The sequence below is a fragment of the Phaenicophaeus curvirostris genome, chromosome 12 (genome assembly GCF_032191515.1).
Source record: "Phaenicophaeus curvirostris isolate KB17595 chromosome 12, BPBGC_Pcur_1.0, whole genome shotgun sequence".
In the NCBI taxonomy this organism is placed as follows: domain Eukaryota; kingdom Metazoa; phylum Chordata; class Aves; order Cuculiformes; family Cuculidae; genus Phaenicophaeus; species Phaenicophaeus curvirostris.
In genome coordinates this window covers 14,468,446-14,487,828 of record NC_091403.1, presented here as the reverse complement: position 1 = coordinate 14,487,828, position 19,383 = coordinate 14,468,446, and the positions used below count along the sequence as shown (strand labels likewise).

Here is a 19,383-nt window from a genome sequence, read left to right as displayed (position 1 = left end):
GTAACTGCTGTAGGGAAAAGTCTACAGATGTTGTTTAGGAGCAAATGCTATTTTTCATAGTCTTGCATGTTTACAAGGCAGTGATGTTCTTATGCAACTGTTTTATACCACATTGGGATGTTTCTAGTGGGTCTTTATTTGATTATAGCTGAGAGTGACCAAGCTGGTTAACAAATATGCACAAAAAAGATGCACGTGACAACAAGAGAGACTAACTTAAACAAAACAGATTAGTTTCATCTAAAATCTACCCAGCCTGGATGGTCTCAGCATGTTTATTCTAAATCAGACTGTCAGTAACCCTGCCCAACTAACTCATTGTGAATAATGGATCAGTCGATGTGTTTCTGTGTAAGGCAAGTTAGCATTTGATTTTGCAAAGCCTTGCTTGAGTGAGTTTTGGTTAGAAGTTTTGGTAAGAGCAAGGAATAGGGCACAGAGGACATCCAGGTGGCAATACAAGAAACAACCTCCCCCCACATACTCCAGTTTTTTTGTGCAAAGCTGGAATGGGCTGTCCAGGGAGGTGGTGGAGTCACCATCCCTGGTGGTGTTCAAAAGATGGGTGGATGAGATGCTCAGGTTCAGTAGTGGACATGTAGGGTTGGACTTGATGATCTGAAAGGTCTTTTCCAACCAAATGATTGAGTCAATGAAAGCTGGATTTTTTTATCTTACTTTAACCTGACTACTTTCCACAAGTAAACAGACAGATGAAGTTGATGTTCAGAAAACACCTCAGTCTCACTGCTGTTCATAGCCTGGCACTCATCTAAATCAAAACTCCCCCATCCGTGCAGGTTTCTGCAGGGTGCAAGAGTCTCTGCACGCTCGTGGGTCTGGCAGTAAGGCCTTGTTTGCAGAATCCCTTTTGCCATGAACATATTTTAAATACAAGTTTCCGAATCTCGTTCCTTGCTGTCTCCATTTGTTTTTCTCCTAATAATGCACCTGCCAATATCTGCCCCTAAGCCTCATTTTAAGTAGCATTTTCCATAGTTAATTCCATTCTCCTGCTCCCTATCTATCTTTGGCAACTGCTGAGCGCCTGCAGCAGGACCAGAGGAAGAGGGAAAGCCCTCCCTGGGTATAACAATAACGCAACACCCATTCCTGGAAGAATGATGAGATAGGCTGTGTAATAAATATTTATGAGAGCAAGCATAATGAAATGAATGTGTAGGGTACTGAGGCTCCCTTAGGGTTTGGTCATCACATGTTTTTTTCCTCTTTTCTTTCTTCTCCGTTACACAGAATTGTCCTGATGTCCCTGGGTTGTTGAGCAAATTGCTTATTGTGTTGCTCACTTACACAATGCATGTTATTATGTGCAACCAGCTGCTCCTGTTTGGCATTACTCACACATACAGAACAGGAGGCTACCGTCACTTTTCTCATCTGGAAGTCAACGTTCCCTCTAGCGCCAAAGTTGCTGCCAGACCAGAAGAAGTTTGGCAACAAAATGAGTTCTGGTGGTAAAGGTCCCTGAGAGACTCCTTTTTCTGGGAAGACCGATGTTGCAGTTTTGTGATGAGTTTGAGTTGATCTAGCTTTGTGCTGCTGTTGAAAGCCTCCTCATGCCTCTGTCTGTATATTCCCATTCCTTTCTTTGTGCTGGCACTAACTCTCAAGTGATTGTACAGACAGCTGGAGCAAGGAACAAATTTTGTTGTTATTGTTATTGCCAATTAAGTTTTCAGCACCATCCTTTCCTCTGTCCAGCTCCGGGCTCATTCAAGCACTAATGCTGGCACAAAGGAAAGAGCAGCCAACTCTTCTGGTAATTAGAACAGCTTAAATCCATCATAAAATGCCAGCCTCAGTGTTCCAGACCTGTCTGGAGTCAGAGATGGTCAGAAACCTGAGGAAAGTTGTATTTCAGACTGGGAGATATAATCCTGCTTAAGAGAGAAAGAATCTAAGCATGGTTCCAAACACATCTGAGGCACTGACCCACCCTGAGGTGAGGGTTGAGTAATTGTGGGCAGCATTTCATACACTTCATATCTGCTGAACTGGAGGACACTAAGCCCCAGGGCAAAGTTTTCACTCAAAAGGAAAACATTTTTGAACAAGTGCTTCTACAAAGGCTTCAATGTGCTTTAACTTTAGAGTTTTAGGGTTAGAGAGCATGAGGGTTTGTGTCTGAGCTGCTCTTCCAGATCAGTGGTCAGAAGGAGCACACTCAGTCTGCAAAGACAGTGCCTATTCCAAAGTTAAACAGTTCCCTTTAGTGTGAAGAGGACTAAACTAAGAGAATTTAAAGCAACCTTCACCTGGGATAAGAACATCCTCATTGTTATTTTTAAAATAGCTCTTCTGCTTTAAACCGCTATCTCTTTTAACTGTGAAGTAACTTCCATTTCTTTCATTTGCTTTAGTTGCTGTGACCCTGGACCACATCTTCTCAAGGCTCTGAACCCCGACCCACAGGAGGCAGCCTGATGGTATTTTCAGTGCTAGGGTTCAGACTGAACCCAGAATCGGGATAATACTGTGCTGCCTATTTAATACAAACACGTACTGTGCAGTGAATCTTCTTGTTCCTCACTGCTTTCTCTGTGAAATGGCTGTTCTTCAGGTTTCTTTACTTCAGGGAATCTTTTGTGGCAGCATGTGTTTTTCTTTACCTGCATTTGTTTAGTATCTTGTGCAGCTGGATCCTGGTAGGTTGAATCCTCCAGCTGCCAGCTGGAAGTGGACACGGGCTGCTTAGTGTGGGTTTGTATTCAGAGTCTGGAGAAATTCTGGTTCAAATACCTCTGTAACTCATGCTGTGGTGCTTCAAGGCCTCTTGCATCTCTGCCAACCTTTCAAAAGGTCGCGTAGGAAAAGCTCTTGCTGAGCCAGCTAAACTCATCGCAGATTTTGCTGGATTTCCCTAATGAGCTCTTCATTGCTGCGATCTTATACAGACCAAGAGATGCCTATGATATATTGATTTTTTTCTAGCACAGAACTAATGTCTCCTGAAGGGGGAACGGAAAGCTCAACTGCAAACACCTGCCACTTGCTGCTGCTGCTCTTTGCCATTCATACTTTGTCAGCTCAAAAAGTATCAGAGGTTTGTGGCTATTGAAAGCTAGAAAGAAACTGCAAGCTGGTAGGGACAGGAACACTGGGGAATCTGCTTGCCGTAAGTATCAGGGCAGAAATGCTGTTGTCTGGGAAAGGAATGTTCCTTTTGTTGGGACAGGTCTGCTTTTACTTGGTTCATTATGGACTTAGAGCCAGGGAGTCATCCAATCCCTCCCAAATCTACAAAGTGGTTCTTTCTCCAGGATCTCCTTCCTCTGTAAATGCTGCGAGAAGTCGTTCCACGCAGTGCAGGGCATTGCTGCGGGCAGCTGAAGCAGCTAATGCCTACCCGGGATGTGTGACACCACAAATGCCTCCCTGCAGCCACAGAGCAGGCTCCTGTGAACGCAGGCATCAGCAAGTGTTGGCTTTGGTTATGAAGGAGTTGCCCTGCAGAAATGCTGATTTTTGCAAGCTCGGTTTGACAGTGGTGATGCGAGTGATGGGGTGGATGGTGGGGGCTTGGTGCTGCTCTCGCAGAGTATGCGTGTCGTCAGTGTGAAAGGAGCCGGTTCTCTGGGTCACATTACTCACAGTTCAGGGGCTTTTTTCCCTTCTCCCCAGGAATAGATAGTCAAGGAATATATCTGTTGCAAGCTTGGGTTTGTCTAAATGCTGGTTTAATTCCTGTTAACACTGATGTGCAGGAAAACAGAGAGGTGCCACAGAGGAATCAAGTAATGTTAATGTCAGGCAGGGAGCAAAGACAAGAATTAGACCTTGATTTCTAGGCTTGTTCCTGCTTCTAATTCTGACCTGTTGACAAGGAGCTGGGTCAATGCCTTAACACGGGCAGGTGCCGTTAGCCAGAGCGTGCAGTATTTTGCAGACCACTAGCAGTTTGTTATTTATATTATGCCAGATTTGCCTGACTGTTACGTAAAGGTTTCCTTGCTCAAAAAAAGGGAGTAATGTCTGGGATTTGTGGAAGAAAAAGGGCAGGGGTGTGTTTAAAAGCAAACCACTGGCAGACGTGATGGAGAGACATTCCTCTACAGCCTAGTTAAAGCAACTTGACAGCACCTTTAAAACAGTCTCATGAAGAAAGGAGCAGGTGAGGAAAAGCCTGGAGAGAAAGGAGGGTTTGCTGAAGTTGTTAATCTCTAGCTCCATGCTGGAACAATGGAGAGGGGAGCATGGCTGTTACTATCCCGTTTTCTTTCTGCAGGGAGGCAGGAGTATGGATGCTCAGGAAGAGGGTCAGTGGATTTACTGTGGCCTTATTACCCCCTCCTTCCCAGTCCAGGGCCTGATGCTGGGCAGAGCCTGCCTGCACATCTGTCCAGGACAGGGGACTGCTGGCTCCCCGGGCTCCCCTGTCCTAACAGTGCCAAGCGCTGATTTACCGCTGTGTAACTCACACACATGGGAAAGCTGCTTCCCACTGCACAGCCTTTCTGGTTTCATTTAAGTTTTTATAGTTCATTAAACAAGCTAATAAATACGAGGGCCTGGATTAAAAAGGTTTCTTTTTTCATATTCTGTATAGGTGGAGCAGACTCTGTGTTCCACACTGCTGCAGTAAAACACCCTGGTGTGCCAGGCAGACATTTCTCCTTTCGGAAACTAAAGCAGACCCCTTCCTACCCACTCTGGATGTGGGTGTCTTCTGCTTGGCACCAGCCACAGCTGCCCAAAGAAGGCCTTGGTGTCATTTGCCCTTAGGACTAACCCCGTACCTGCAGCTTTACACACAGATGTACAGTGTGACTTTGTGTCTGGGACCAAGCTGGGGAGGCAGTGGCTCTGTCTCCATCTCTCAGCACCCTTCAGCTCCATGGCTTGGCTGGGCTGGTGGAGGGGTCCGGCCTCTCTCCGCAGTGACAAGGTGCAGACAGGCTGAGCTGTGTGTATTATTTGCTTTATTTTCAAAGGCAGCTGGGAAGCACAGGAGACTTGGACACCTGAAAACCCCAACAAACGATATCCACCTGAATGAGCTGTGCTTCAAAATGGGTCCCAGCAGGACTGCAAGCCAATGGTGACAGTCACTGGTGTCTGTTTAGAATCATTTGGTTGGAGAAGACCTTTGAGATCATCGAGTCCAACCGTCCCTGTCCACCACCAAACCATTCTTGTGGGGCAGCAGGCTCTCCTGCTCTTCGTAGACACAAGCTTGCACCAGGGGCCATCAGACCTCAAGTGGCCTTGGGTCAGCCATAGTGGTCTGTCTGTCGGTCTGTCAGCAGGAATGTGGGCAGCTGTGGGTCCTGCAGTCCTGACAGGACAGAGGGTCTGGCAGAGGTGTCCCCATAGGAACCCCATAAAGAGGAAGGCAATGGTTGGCAGCAATGCATTCTCCTCCACACTCACCTGTGGCAGAACCATAGAATCACAGGATCATAGACTGTCCTGTGTTGGAAACGACCCACAAGTCCTTTCCAGCTCCTGTCCCAGCATAGGACAACCCCAAGATTCCTTCTGGAATATTGTCAGGCTTGGTGCCATCACCGCTTCCCTGGGGAGCCTGTTCTGCTGCAAGGGGCTGCTCCCCACCCTGCAGCCTGCTTGTAAGGGGAAAAGTCTGCCCCCTCCGCTGGAAAGGGCTTCCCCTGCTGCAAAGGGGCTGCTCCTCCCTCTGCAGCCTGCTTGTCAGGGGCAGCTCCCTCTGCAAAAAGGCTGCTTCCACTGCAAAGGTGCTACTCCCACTGCAAAGAGTCTGCTCATCCCGCTGCAAAAGGTGCTACTCCCACTACAAAGGGGCTGGTCCCGCTGCAAAGAGGCTGCTCTGCCAGCTAGCAAGGTGCTACTCCCACTGCTAAGGGGCTGCTCCCCCCACTGCAAAGGTGCTACTCTCCCTGCTACGGGGCTGCTCCCGCTGCAAAGAGTCAGCTCCCTGCGCTGCAAAGGCGCAGCTCCCGCTGCAACGGGCATCTCCCTCCGCTGCAAAGGTGCTTCTCCCACTGCAAACGGGCTGCTCCCCACGCTGCGAGGCGCTGCACCCCCTGCAAAGAGTGAGCTCCCTCCGCTGCAAGGGGCAGCTCCCCCTCCCCCCGCTACAACCTGTTGCGGCGGGCAGAGGCGGAGCGGCGGAGGCAGAGCCGCCCCCGGCAGCGGCGCCGGGCGGGCAGCGGGGCCGGGGCCGCGGCGCAAGATGGCGTTGGGGCGGCGGGAGAGCGCGCTCCCCGCGTAGATGCGGCGGCGGCCCCCGCGCCCGGCGCCCCGCGGGGCTCTCATGGCGCTGGAGGACCTGCTTTGTCTCTGCTTCGCCCTGCTGGCCGTGCAAGGTGGGTGAGGAACGGCAGCGCCCGCCCGGGCTCTTTCTCCTTTCAGCGGTCGCTCCCCGAGTCGCCCTCTCCTCTCGTGCAGTGGCCACCCCCGCCTCGCCGTGCCCTGGTCTCCCTCTTCCTTCCTTAGTGGCCACACTCCGAGTCGCCCTCTCCTCTTTTTCAGTGGCCACCCACCCCGTCCCAGTCGCCCTCTCCCTCTTTAAGTGGCCACCCCCGACTCGCCTTCCTCCCCCTTGAGTGGCCACCCCCTGGTCTCCCTCTTCCTTCCTTTAGCGGTAACTCCCCGAGTTGCCCTCTCGTCTCTTTCAGTGGCCACCCCCACGTCCCAGTCGTCCTTTCCTTCTTTCCGCGACCACCCCCTGTCCCAGTCGCCCTTTCCCTCTTTCATTGGCTACCCCCTGCCCCAGTCGCCCTCTCCCCCCCGACTGACCATCTCCAGCTTGCCCTCTCTCTCCTAGTCTGTCACCCTCTCCTCCATGCCTGCTCCCCACTACCACTTTTCTCTCTCCTGAGCAGTTTTTGTCCTCCTGAATGAGGTGACAGCCACGCTCCAGCCCTTGGAGGAGGCCTCCCCGTGACACGGGGAGCCCCCCTCCAAGGGCCGGGCCAGCAGCTGTGACCCTTGCCCTCCACCGTGCCAGCCCTTGGCGACACCGCTCAAGTTTCCTCTGGATCTGAAGCGCTTGTCCAGCGTGACGCTGGCCCGGAGGAGACCCTGGTGTCTCGCAGGGCCGTGGTGGGAACACTTTCTCAGCTTCTGCTGGTGCAGAACACTGGGTGGGTGGATGGCCCACTGGCCACCAAAGTGACCCAGGAATGGCTGTGCTCGTCGTGCTCCCCGTTTTGCGGTGGTGACGCTAATGGCTCTGTGTGCGGGTACGCAGGTGCCTGTTGCGCTGGCCCACTCTCCGCCTTCGCTGTGAAAGTTTGCGTCCAGGGTTGTTTGTTGGAGCTGCAAAGCTTGGGATGTGTGGTTTGTTCCCTTGGTGTGCACAGACCCAGTGAAGCTTTTGTCTGCGCTCCGGAGAAGGGATAGAAAGGTGTTGGCTGGCGGAGCTGCACCGAAAAATCTAAGCCGGTGTGTGCCCTGGGGTTGGTGTTGTTTAAAAGAGCCTCCTGAACAGGGATTGTGCTGGAGGAACTGTCCCTTTGTCATTGTGCATTTTTATTCCTTTTTATGGTACGTCCAGGTTCAGCAGAACATAATGACGCCACAAAGGATGTTTAGTCTTTATGGCTCTGAAAATAGCCTTTTGGGGAAGAATTTAGTGCAGTGGGTGGGTGCAGGGTTGGTCTTCTTTCCTTTCAATTTTGGGAATGTTGTGTGAGCTTCCTCCTGTCAGGGGTAGGTTGTCATTTGATAGAGGTGCAGTGTTACAGTGGCTTTGTGTAAAATGAATAACAGTCTGTGTAAATGGCCCATTGTCATCAGTGGGTGTAGGATTTTTAGGTGGTTGGCAGCGTGTGACCCCACCAGCAGATGAACGGGTGAGCTGGGGCTGCTGAGAGCTGCCTCTCCTGTGTGTTTGAACAAACAGCTATGTGGATCCTGAGGCTTGGAATGGAGAACAATCGTTTCAAAAAGAAGACAAAAGGGGGGTAGTGCAGTGAATGTTGTTTTTCAGACCCACTTCAACAGGAAAACTTCAAATGCTTTGCGGGAATTTGTAGTTGTGGCTTCTCTGCTTTTTTTTTTTTTTTTGTAAGCAATTAGGCAACCGGTGAAAAGTGTTTCTGTTTGTTTTCTGACCATGTCTTGTGCATAGGTAGGGAGTGCATGCATGTGGTCGGTGGATGTGCTGCTTGGTACATGTGGATGTGCTTTCCAACAGGTGGGTTTGATTCCGAAAAGAAAAATATGGACTTGTTTCAATATGAAATTAATTTGGCAGAGGGCTGAAATGGTTTAGGGAAAGTCTGCGTTTGATCCTGAAGCCCATGTGTTTTGATCCAAAGTTCAAGCCTCTCTGGGTATGCAATACTTAGGGAAGAAGTAGACTGGAAAACCTTTCCTCCTCTTTGGACTTGCTGAAAGCTGTGCCAGTTTACACTAGCTGGGATGCGATCCAGTGTTTTGAAAGCTTCCTGCCTGCCTTACTTTGGGACTGTTTCCCTTCCAGTAGCAGGAATGGGTTTATGGAATTATAAAACCCCCGACCAACCCCTCTTCAGTTAACTCCGGCAAGAGGGTTGTGCTGGTTGCTTTCCTTGGGGCTCTCCACAGGGGACGTGTTGGTGGGGAGTGGGCTGAGCTTCCCATCCGAGCCTTCAGCTGAAATGTATCTGGCTTTATGTCAGTGGGATTTGTGGTCGAGTCCTCTTGCTGCAGAACAGATTTCCTTTTTTGACATCACCTAACACTAGTTCTGGTTTGTTTTATCCTTCCTGTGGCATTTGTCTTGGCGGCATAACCCCGCAGCCTGTGGTGTGCAGTGAGTGCCTGGGGAAGTCAGCGTTGCCATTGTTCAGAGATTGTGCGTCTGCTGCTGCACTCTCCTGCGCTTTGCAGGATGTCACCTGCATGCAGATCCCTCTGCCCTGTTGCCTGTGCTGTTGCAGTCTTGCCTCTCTGCAGGCTGGGTTGTGAGGAGGCAGGATGAACGGCGCAGGCAAGGGGTGTTTCTTACAGTCCCCAAGAACCAGGGGGCCCTGACAGTGCCAAACCCTCATGCGCACCACGTTAGGGAGGTTTGCCTGTCTCATGTTTCGAGGGGCAGGGTTCTCACGAGGGAGTTGTGCTGTAGCTGTCATGACAGCCAGTCTCCAAGCCTTGACGGCAGAGGCTGCTCCAGAGTGGGAATGTTTCTGCTTGCATTTCTCTTCTAGTGTGTAAGGCTGAAGGAGAAACCGCTCAGGCTTGGTTCTGGTTTTATTTTCCATTTTCCCTAGCTTTTCCTCTGTCTTTTTCTCTTTTCATGCCCTCTCCTTTCATCACCTTGAAGTCCAAAGTAAAGCAGAGCCTGCGAATTTTCTGATGTGCCCCATTTCTGCAGCAGACTCTCTTGGCAGCTGTAGACAGTTTGATCTGTTGCGGGGGCCCACACGGGGTGGGTGTATGGTTGATGGCACAAGAGCCACTTCCAAGTGACACAAATAACAATTCAAAAAGAAAATGTTTGGCCATTTGCCTTTCCCTGGGGAAGCAGGGAGACGATTCTCCATGTGTGTATGCTTGTAGCCTCATTTGGAGCTCGAGACAGCTTCTGTGATACGGCACAGGTCTCTGTGCAGCAGGGACACCAGAGCTACTTGTGTTTGGGAACTGCTGGGATGGCTTGGATGTTTCCGTGGCACATGGGATGTCTTGCTTGAGTGCTCACTGTGATGTCAGGCTGGTAGCTTCACTTGTTCTGATGTCCTCAGGGTCCGTCTTTAGACAAAAATAGAGATGCTGCACATTTATCTGTCGAAGGTGTTGAGTGAAATCCATCAATGAGGATGAAATCTGTCAATGAGTGTTCAGCACCTGTATGATCTTCATCACTGTAACATACTGCTATCCCAAGGGTAGGGTTGTCCCATGTTGGCTCATGAGTTCATGGCTCGCCATACCGTATTGCTTGCTGGGTGGTTTGAAACCTACCTCTCTCGGACCTGCCTTCCTGAAGGCTGGCTGTTCTCCCAGAAAAAAATCCAGGTGCTTGTGAAGCAGTTTGGACATTTGCAGTGTAAGAGATGCTGCTTGCATGATTTACGTGCTCCTCTCCTGTTTAAATGGCTGCCTGGCCATTAAGCCTAGTCATGGTTATATAATTAAGATGGGAATTAATACTTAATCTGATTGTAATTTGTTGCTGTAATTAATCCCAAAGCATATTTGTGTTTGAGGTAGGCAGGTACCAGAGGGAAAACTGAGGCAACTGTTACATGTAGTGGATTTTCTGCTTGGACACTGAGAATTATAGGCCTGCCTCAAGTGATGGCAGAAACCCTAACCTTTATAAATCATCGTCATTGTGTTATCTGTAGGAAGCAAATGTTTGCTTTATAGTCAGCTGTAATGCTAGAGGGGATATGGTAAATCCTTGTTATCAGTATTTGCCAAGTGTATGTTGGGCCAAAATCAACTATGATGCAATTCTGTTGCTTTCTGGAGAAGAACTGGACTCGCTGGTCTACAGTATTTTTAGCCTGGTTTTCCAAGGAAAGATTACTTGCCTAATCATGCTCTCTGGTGTCTGTCCATCTCCCTTTCCTTTTCCAAAGAACTGGGGAAAAGCACAAGATTTAGAGTGAGTCCAGAGGAGACCATGAAGATTATCTGAGGGCTGGAGCACCTCCCATATGAGGACAGGCTGAGAGAGTTAGGGCTGTTCAGCCTGGAGAAGAGAAGGCTCCAGGGAGACCTTAGTGTAGCCTTCCAGTACTGAAAGGGGCTCCAGGAAAGCTGGGGAGGGGCTCTTGATCAGGGAGAGGGTGCAGGGAGAGGGTGAAGGGGAACGGTTTTAAGCTGAAAGAGGGGAGATTTAGGGTAGGTACTAGGAAGAATTTTTTTCTTGTGAGAGTAGCAAGGCACTGGCACAAGTTGCCCAGAGAAATCTTGGCTTCCCCATCCCTGGAGGTGTTCAAGGCCAGGTTGAATGGGGCTCTGAGCAACCTTATACAGTGGAAAGTGTTTCTTTCTGTGGCAGGGGTTTTGGAACTGGATGGGCTTTGAGGTCCCTTCCAACCCAACCCACTCTTTGATTCTGTAATTGTTGGACCTACTGGTCAGCCATAGCCAGTGTGGATATGGAGAATATGGAGGTTTTGAAAATCAATGATCAAGTAGAGCAGAGAGGTGCAGTTCCTGAATGGACTGAAGCAGAAGCACTGGAAAATCCACTTGGAGGAAGTGCCTCAGCTGCAGCAGGAGCTTTGAACAGAGCTTGCAGTGCATTCTGGTAGGACAGGGTCATCCAGTCACAAGAGTCAAAGCTGCAGGAAATCAGTCTCAAGTCCTTGTATCCACTTGCTTATTTTATTTTTGAAGTCCTCTATGCTTTAAAATATGCTGCTGATTTATGGTTGCACCAGCATTGACGTCACGGGGCTTGGTAACTGTTTTGCTTTCCTCTCTTCTTGGGAAGGCATTCTCCAAACACAGGACTTGGAGCTGCTGTGACATTGGGTCGCTGGTGTGCGGAAGTCAAACACCACTGAATTTCCTAATTCTGAAGAGTAACAGAGCCTTCACAGAGAGGAGAAGAGCTGTGAACAGTGTTGCCCTCCAGGAAGGCAAAATACCTGCTGGAATTGCAGCTGCTGAGGAGAGAGTTTCCCTGGGTCAACCCAAATGCTTGTCATCAGCCTGTCTGAGCATATCTAACACTTAGCTGTTTGCAGGTGTTGAGACACTTTGCTTGTGAGCATGTAGGTTGTGGTGCTTCTCCCTTGGACATGTTTTCTTTCATGTTGCTGATGCTTTGTGGTGTCTCTGAGTTGGATCCTCTCCTGCTCTTAATCTAGGGGATCCTGCTGTTGTGATGTGGGCCTGTTGTATCTGAGAAGTCCAGCAGATGCAGTGTGTTATCTCCGTGGGTAATAAACATCCTCTGTGGTGGTTGTGATAAGCAATTACTGTATTCCACTGTAGCTTTCATATCAGATGTTTTGAAATTATTTAAAAGCCTGTATCTGCATTTTAAACACAAGTGCCTATTGCTGCCATATTAAATTCAGCTGGCCTATTGAATAACCTGGTTTATGACTATGTTTTCTTGGTTTTTTAGTGTTTTAATTGCTTTTCAAGATCTCTTGTGTGGTTTTCTTGAGGACAGGTCACTAATATTAAAGGTGTGATAATTAATGTGAGCATCCCCAAGAGGCTGCTCTCAGCCCATATTGGTGGGAGAACTAAAATCCAGTGTGTGAAGGTGTCGCATTTGTGCTGTCTGCTGTGGCATTTTCCCTTACTCTGACTGACTTCTCTGCTCTCATTTCCTGCCTGGGTCTTTAAACCACATTCCCTTTGGAGTTGGGATGGCTTAGCAACTTGTTTAAATGTAAGAATATGGGAAATTAAACAGTTAAAATGGAACTCCAGGGAAGGGTGCTGGGATGGCAGTACTTAGAGCAGAGGTGGAGCAAGCCTGTGATCCAGCAGCGATGTTACTCTGTGCTTTATGTTTCACTGTCTGTGCTGAGAAAAATGCATCTTCGATAATTTCTAAATTGACTGTCGATAGATGATCAAGTTAATTGGTGTGAACAAAGGATCATTACTTCATAGGATGCGTTTCCTATGTGATGTTGTGTGAATATACTGAGGGTTTTGGCAAAACCTGGCTGTTATGCACTCAGGACCTTGAAAAATCTTTTTCAAAAGCATCAGCAGTGCTTTCAGGTTTTAGTATAGCCTGAAGTTTTGCACTTAACTGCAAGACTGTCTGCTCTGTATTTCTTGGTTGGCTGGTGGGATCTAATTTGCAGGGTGGGTATGTGTATTTTCCAGACAGAAGTGGAATTGGGCCTGATATTAAAAGCAAACTAGTGATTTTGGAAGTCTTCATCCCTTTTGGTTTTTTTTTTGGAGCTGGTTTACTGAAAAACTCCCATGTGCCCCTTGAGGTGCTGATGTGATGTGCTATTACCTTTCTGGAAGTGCCAGAGCTGCTTTAAAAGGATGATATGCAGAGTCCTGATAGTCAGTTGACGCAGAGGAATTGGGCCAGTTGCAGCCCATTCCTGTGCCCTACCGTCCCACTCACCTGTTTGACTCCTGGGAAAGCCTGAAGAGCCTTTTGTGACCAAAAACAAGCAGAGGATTAGCAGATGTTCAGGCTGATGTTCAGAGGGTTTAGCCTGGTCGTTGGGATGGGACCTTTCACTGTAGTGGAGATAAGGCTTGTGTACGAGATGCTGGGGCTCCTTGGAGGTTATCTGCAGCAGTAGGGTATGCAGTGTGGCATGGGGAGGAGGATCTGGGGCTGCCGGCTTGAATCCCTTATTTCCCACTTGATAGATATATCATTTTCTGCTGTCACAAAGAATTCAGATTGTCATCCGAGGGCCATTATATGCTCCACAGGTTTGTGTGCACTTGCGAAGGCGCTCTGCTTAGCAAGATGTCTTGGCAGAATACAGATAGAAGATAAAAGGAGAAAAAGGAACACAGCATCTGGTCCAATACCAGCTCCCTTGCTGGTTTATATCCTCCTTCCCTAGAATGCTTTTGTAAACATAATGCTGCCTATTAGCCATGTAAATTACTGTCATTGGTGGCAATTGTTGTGATGGAAAGATAAGCATCTTGAAATTCTGGTTTGATTTACCCCTCCTGCCCACCCAGGCTTGCTAACCAGTCGTTTATGGCAGCACTGATTGTGGCTTTTGTCAGAGAAATCAAAATATTGATCAAAATTATATAGCATTGTTTTTCCTAGGTCACAGATGATGCAACTTTTCTTTCTTTTCCTTTGTATTCTTTTCCCTGTACTGAAAACAAAACAAACCTTTCCTCAAGATGAGCTGTGTGTTCACAGAGTCAAATGTCATCTGCTTGAAGAGAGTCCTTAGGAGCAGACATCATATCTGGAGGCTTTTCTCAAGAGTCTGGCAGTTGAAAATCTGGCTGGCAGCATTACCACAAGTACTATTGTAGAGTTTTCTTTACGTGCAGAGTAGGGAGGGAAGGAAGTTTCTCCCAGCTTCTGGCAGAGAGTAGCTTCCCATTTACTTAGTGCTCGTGGCTGCTGCCAGGATTTTCTGTGTAGCAGCAGAGGGAGTTAAGCGTGGGGTGAAAGGCTTTGGTAACACTTCAGCATCTGGGCACGAGGCTGAGCTGTCAAATAATTCTTCTTGCTCTTTGTGTTTTATACGAGTCAAGGCGCTTGGGTAGCTTTGTAGGTCTAGGGCTAGAGAACTTGCACTGCCTTCACATGCGCTGTGGGCAGCTGAGGGCATTTCTCACTTCAGGTTTGGTGCTTTTGCTTGGACAAGAGCATCTCTTAAAGAGTAACACCCACTTCTGACTTAATATCTTGTTGGTGTTTGTCACAGCCCTCTGGGAAGCCGGTTTGATGTCCTTGCTCACCAATGTGTGTTTTCATTCAGTCTCTAGCAGTGGTTTCTAGGTGTATATGAAGACAGGTACCAGTATGAAAAGCCTCCCTGTGAGTATGTGTACTCTGCTCAAGTTTCCTGGTAACCTGCTCTTTACTAAGATGGTCCTTGAGTCTTTCACCTGTTTTCCATCCTGTAATCTCAGCCTTCTGTAGCTAACGCTAGGGTAAAACACCTGGTTTCTCAGCAGTTCAGCGTTTCCTCAGCAGAGGAAGTGTCTTAGCTACTTTGATTCAGAGCCCAACTTTTTGGATCTGAACACTGCAAGTTCCTGGAGGCACCTGTGCCCCTGCAGTTCAGCACAGAGCTGCCGTTCAGCTTGGACAGCCAGTGCTAGATGTGGCTTTCCAGATGTAGAGGGATGTGAGCCAAGCAGAGGGAAAAGTTAAGAAACCTTCAGTTCTGAGAGCGTCTCTTTGGTGAGGAGCCAGGCTGTTGCTGAGGCAGATTTTGAGTTCTGCAGCAGGATGCTCACACGCAGGAAACCAGAGGAAGAATCAGGATGAGGCACATATGTGATGCTTCTCTGTAAGTTTTAAGACTGCTGTCTAAGCTGGAATTGCATCATGTAGTTATGGTTGCATAGAGAAATACCATCTTAGTCTTAACAGCAGCTTTCACCAAGTAACAATGCAGCTTAACAGCAGCTTTCACCAAATAATAACATGGCCACATCCATCAATGCTTCAAGTACAGGTGGAGCATATGGAGGTTTGCCCTCTCCTACCCATGATGACTCTGCCCTTTTCCACATCACCTACATAACATGGTTTTGTTTTCTTGTTAGTGCCTGCAGCCTCTGCCTAGCAGTGTCCGTGAAGTAGCAGTGAGCCTTATAGAATGGTTTGGGTTGGAAGGGACCTTACAGGTCATCCAACCCCCCTGCCGTGGGCTGGGACACCTCTCACTAGACAAGGCTGCTCACTAGGACTTCTCAGGCTTTAGGAAGAAGACATTTGGATCCCTGCTGCATGACATGCTTAAGAGTGGCTTCCAGCAAGTCTCTGTCTGCATCATAGTTTTTAATTTGTAAAATGAGTTATTAAAATTCCTCTTAGAGGGACTGAATATGCAGACATTCAGGGTGGCGGTGTCCAGATGCTGCAGGCAGTGTGCTGCAGGGTGAGTTTCAGATGTGGAGGCCTGTAGAGGTGGGAGAAGAGATGCTGTACAAAATGCATCTGTGTATGTGGCTGTGCAGACATGGCTGTGCCTGCCTGTCTGTGGTGCATCAACACTGGGTGTGTGAGGGTGAATGTGAATACAGAGAGGTGTACGTGCTGTGAACAGGTCTGCAAATGAAAATTCCTGATTACTTGTTTATCTGTTTTAAAGTTTGTGGGTTTAAAAAATGCTGCCCTTGTAGGGAATATTTTCTTCTCGACAGAAACTTGTTAGACTGGAAATTTCACAGTATTAATTTTTATGGCATTTTCTAAGCTGAACTAATTGGGTATTTTGGAAAGGGTGCAGGCAAGGGTGTGGATGTGTGTTTTTATGTAGATGTCATTAAAAATGTGACTTGGATTATTCTGCTCCCTGTCTGAGGGATGTGAAGGTCTCTGCTGGAAAATGCAAGGGATTATAGGCTGGTGACTAACAAATAATCCTTGGCTAATATGGGGTGGGCTCAATTAATGTTAATCCCAGCTCAGCAGGAGTAAAAGTTGGATAAAGTCAAGGAGATTTTGCAAGGCCATTACTGACCTGAGTAGGAGAATGATCACACAGCGTTCCCCAAAATGAAACCAGTTCTGTGGAAGAGGCATCGTTCTTATAATTTCCTTCTTGTGCTGGAGAAGGAGCTCTTCAAAATGGACCAAGCGTGCCTGGTTATGAAGATAAGAATTTCTCCATGCTGATGTTATGTGCTTTTGCACGCAGGACCTCATTAAAAGAAGAGCAGCAGTAATTAGTGTAGATTAATGGAAATAAATCTGTTTTTACAAAACAAATGAGGTTGTGTTCCTTGGCCCAAAGCAGCCACCATCTAGAGTGCTCATCTAGCAGTCTGATGCACAAAGGCAAAACTTCTTCTCACCATGGAGAAAAATGGGTGATCTGGGCATTTTTGCTGAACTCTCAGTAGAAGGTGTTGGTTTTAGATGTGTTTCAGTGAAATAAAGCAGAAGCCTAGGGACAACAGGGAGCAGCATCACATCCGTGCTTGGACCACACTGACACAGGAGGGCCCCAAAGTTGTGGGATGGTCCCCATAGGCATTCTGCTTCTTGGATACTGCAGCGTTGAAAGTGTGTCCTTCACTATTTGGAAGCAGACCCAGTCCTTTTACTTCTTCGTCCTCAAACTGTCAGGTTTCAGCTGGCTGCAGTTTTGGAAAAAGGAAAGATTTATGTTTTCTGAAGAGAAATTTGCACTGACAGTGGGTAAATGCACTGTAGATGCTGGAAAGTTGAACAGCCAAGTAGATGTCAGGGATTTTGGAACACAGGCTATGAAATGTATTTTTCCTCCTGGTGTTATGATAGAAGTAAATTAAATTTTGGAAATGTAAGGGCTAATTCCCACCCATTCTGACCTTGATCCTACATCTTCTCCTTGTTTTCTTCCATCTTCAAGTGCATCCTTGTAGCCCATGGATATGGGCATTATCTTGCTATTTCTCCAAACACAATCCCTAAGCTGTAAGAATTCACTATGAGTTTTGAGAGATGACTGAGTTTCCAGATCACGATAGGATACTGGTTTGTAGAACTGGATTAGGTGAGAAGTTACTCCAGGAGGATACAGAGTCCTGAGATGGACAGGTCCTTGGTAAGGTCATTGCATTGTCTACCTGTGGGCACTCCTTTGACTTAAGAGTTCAGCATCTCAATTTGTATGATTTTCAATGTTTTCTTCTCAAACCCACCCTCTTGTCTACTGTTGTCCAGGTAAGGCTGGCTGGATAGCTCTATTGATAACGTACCTTTGTGGGTGAAGTGATAACTAAAAGGAGCAGAGCAGGGCTAGATAAAGCCAGGAGCAGTCCACACCCATGGAGGGAGCTGGTGTTGGATGCTGCAGCCTGTAGCTGGACAGTGAAGCACAGATGGATTTTGTGAGTTTCTGGAGGCCATGTGGTGGATGGTGACAAAGTTGCACCAGGATAGAGTCTGGTGCTTTGTCTGCACTGCCCTTGCTGTCTGTTCTCTGCAATGTTAACTCCTGGCCTAAGCCCTCCTCACCTTGTTCTTGTGTTCCAGTGCTGTGCGAGTAGTTACGTGCATTCAGTGATCCTTGTGTCCTCCCAGAGAAAACCTCTCTTGGGGTGATGCAGGCTCACAGTGGCAGTTGTGTGCAGTGAGCTATTAAAACATACTTTCAGATGTTTTTGTTGCCATTCTGAATTGTTTCTTCTTCCCCTGTGTGCTGGTTCATTATTTCTCATTAATTCATGGTTTGTGCAATTACCTGGGAAATTGCAGGAGAGTTGGCAGTTTGATAAGCCTGACTTCTCTTCTCAGGGGTAAATGACTTTGTAATAATACAACATGTGAGAGGTAGTTCTTCTCTTCTTGGAGTGGCAAGTTGCAGCTCGGCCCTCACTGCTGGGGCACTGCGGGACAGGCTGGCTGCATTGGAGAGCCAGAAAGCACAAAGGGGCAAAGAGAGGGGATCTGTGTGCAGATTTCTGGGATGCCTGGTAGGACTGAAACCAGAGCCACTCTTGGCATCTTGTGTCTGCTCTGTATTATGCCACTTTACATCCTGTCCTGAAGAGCCACTCCAGACTCGAATCCCGGCTATCAAGAAAGTGTGAGCAAGCAAGGGAGGCTCTACTTAATGTTAAAGAACAGAAACATGCAATAAGTACATGCCAGGGGCTGTTGTTTGTTGTTTCAGCTCAGTCTGAGGAGTGTGTGTGTCTTGGGATGTGTGTCAGAGCAGTGTTTCCCCTGCAGAAGGGTTCTTTGCCCTTTTCCTTTGCAGACAGCATTTCAGGTAAGAGTAGAGATGGAATCTGATCCCATTTTGCATGGAGAAATCCAACCCACAACAAGATAAAAGGGCTGTCACTGGTGAAAATATCACAGTTTCTTTGCTTGTAACAGTTTTTATGGGCAAATATGTTGTGCTGATGGTTTCCCTGTACAAATGCTCCTTTTTTTTTTGAGGGCTGTATTTACAGGTGAACTTCCCAGTTGCTAGGAAGGACCTCTTGATGAAAGCTGGACTAAGCAGTTTGAAAGATAGTTTAGCAGTTAGAGTACAGGCTGTTGGTAAAGTAAAGGGCTGTACCTGCTCTCCCCTTTCTGTTTTTATTTTCAGGTGAACTGCAGAATCTCATTATGAATGGCAGTGGCAGGGCTTTGAAGTTTTCTGGCCTAATTATCTTATTTGTGCTCTGAATAGCAGTGAAATCCATGTGCTGTCAGGGAGACTTAGCTATTGTGCCAGCTGTACAGGGGTGGAGGAAAAAGGCCTCATGAATGGACTTGTGTGGCAGATTTGTTTCTGAGGGTGCAGGCTGGCTTGGGCTCTCTGTGTGTTTCCAGCTATACAGGTGCTGTGGGATTTCCTGCGAGACCTGGATGGGTTGAATGAGGTGCAAAAGGTCTTGCCTGTAGGCTTTCCCTCTGACTTGGGTAGAAAATGCCAGGTGCTTCACAGAGGTCTTCCATGAACATTGGTGTCCAGCTGCCGCTGTGGAGATGCGTCTCATCCTTCTATCAAGAGGAATCTCATCCTTCTATCAAGAGGAACTGTTTGGTCGTTGCATAACTTTGCATGCTACACCATATAATGACAAAAGTGGTGGGTCAAATATAGCAAGCTTTAGTGGTGTGTGTGGGAGAGCTGTGACTATCGTGTATCTGCCCGTTATTTCTGAGACTGATAGAGACATATCTCTGCATTTATGTTTGGATATAAGGAATCTTCTGCTGTTTGAGTGAAAGAGGGGTCAGATATTATTAACTCTAGCTATTCCCATCCCAAAGTTTTCGCAAAATGTTGCAAAATGTCTTGTGTAGACAAGGAACTTCTGAGGCAGATACCAGCTAAGTAACACTAAATTCCATGTAGCAAG

General features: G+C 47.7%; 1 protein-coding gene across 2 annotated transcripts in view; it reads left to right on the top strand.

Moving 5' to 3' along the window:
- Positions 1-6,154: 6,154 nt before the first annotated feature.
- Positions 6,155-19,383, top strand: part of IGDCC4 (immunoglobulin superfamily DCC subclass member 4) — a 97,625-nt gene continuing 84,396 nt past the window's right edge. For both annotated transcript variants that reach the window (XM_069866381.1, XM_069866379.1), the window contains exon 1: positions 6,155-6,305. In XM_069866381.1, coding sequence (XP_069722482.1) covers positions 6,212-6,305 — 94 coding nt within the window. In that variant the 5' untranslated portion in view covers positions 6,155-6,211. The remainder of the gene's footprint in view (positions 6,306-19,383) is intronic.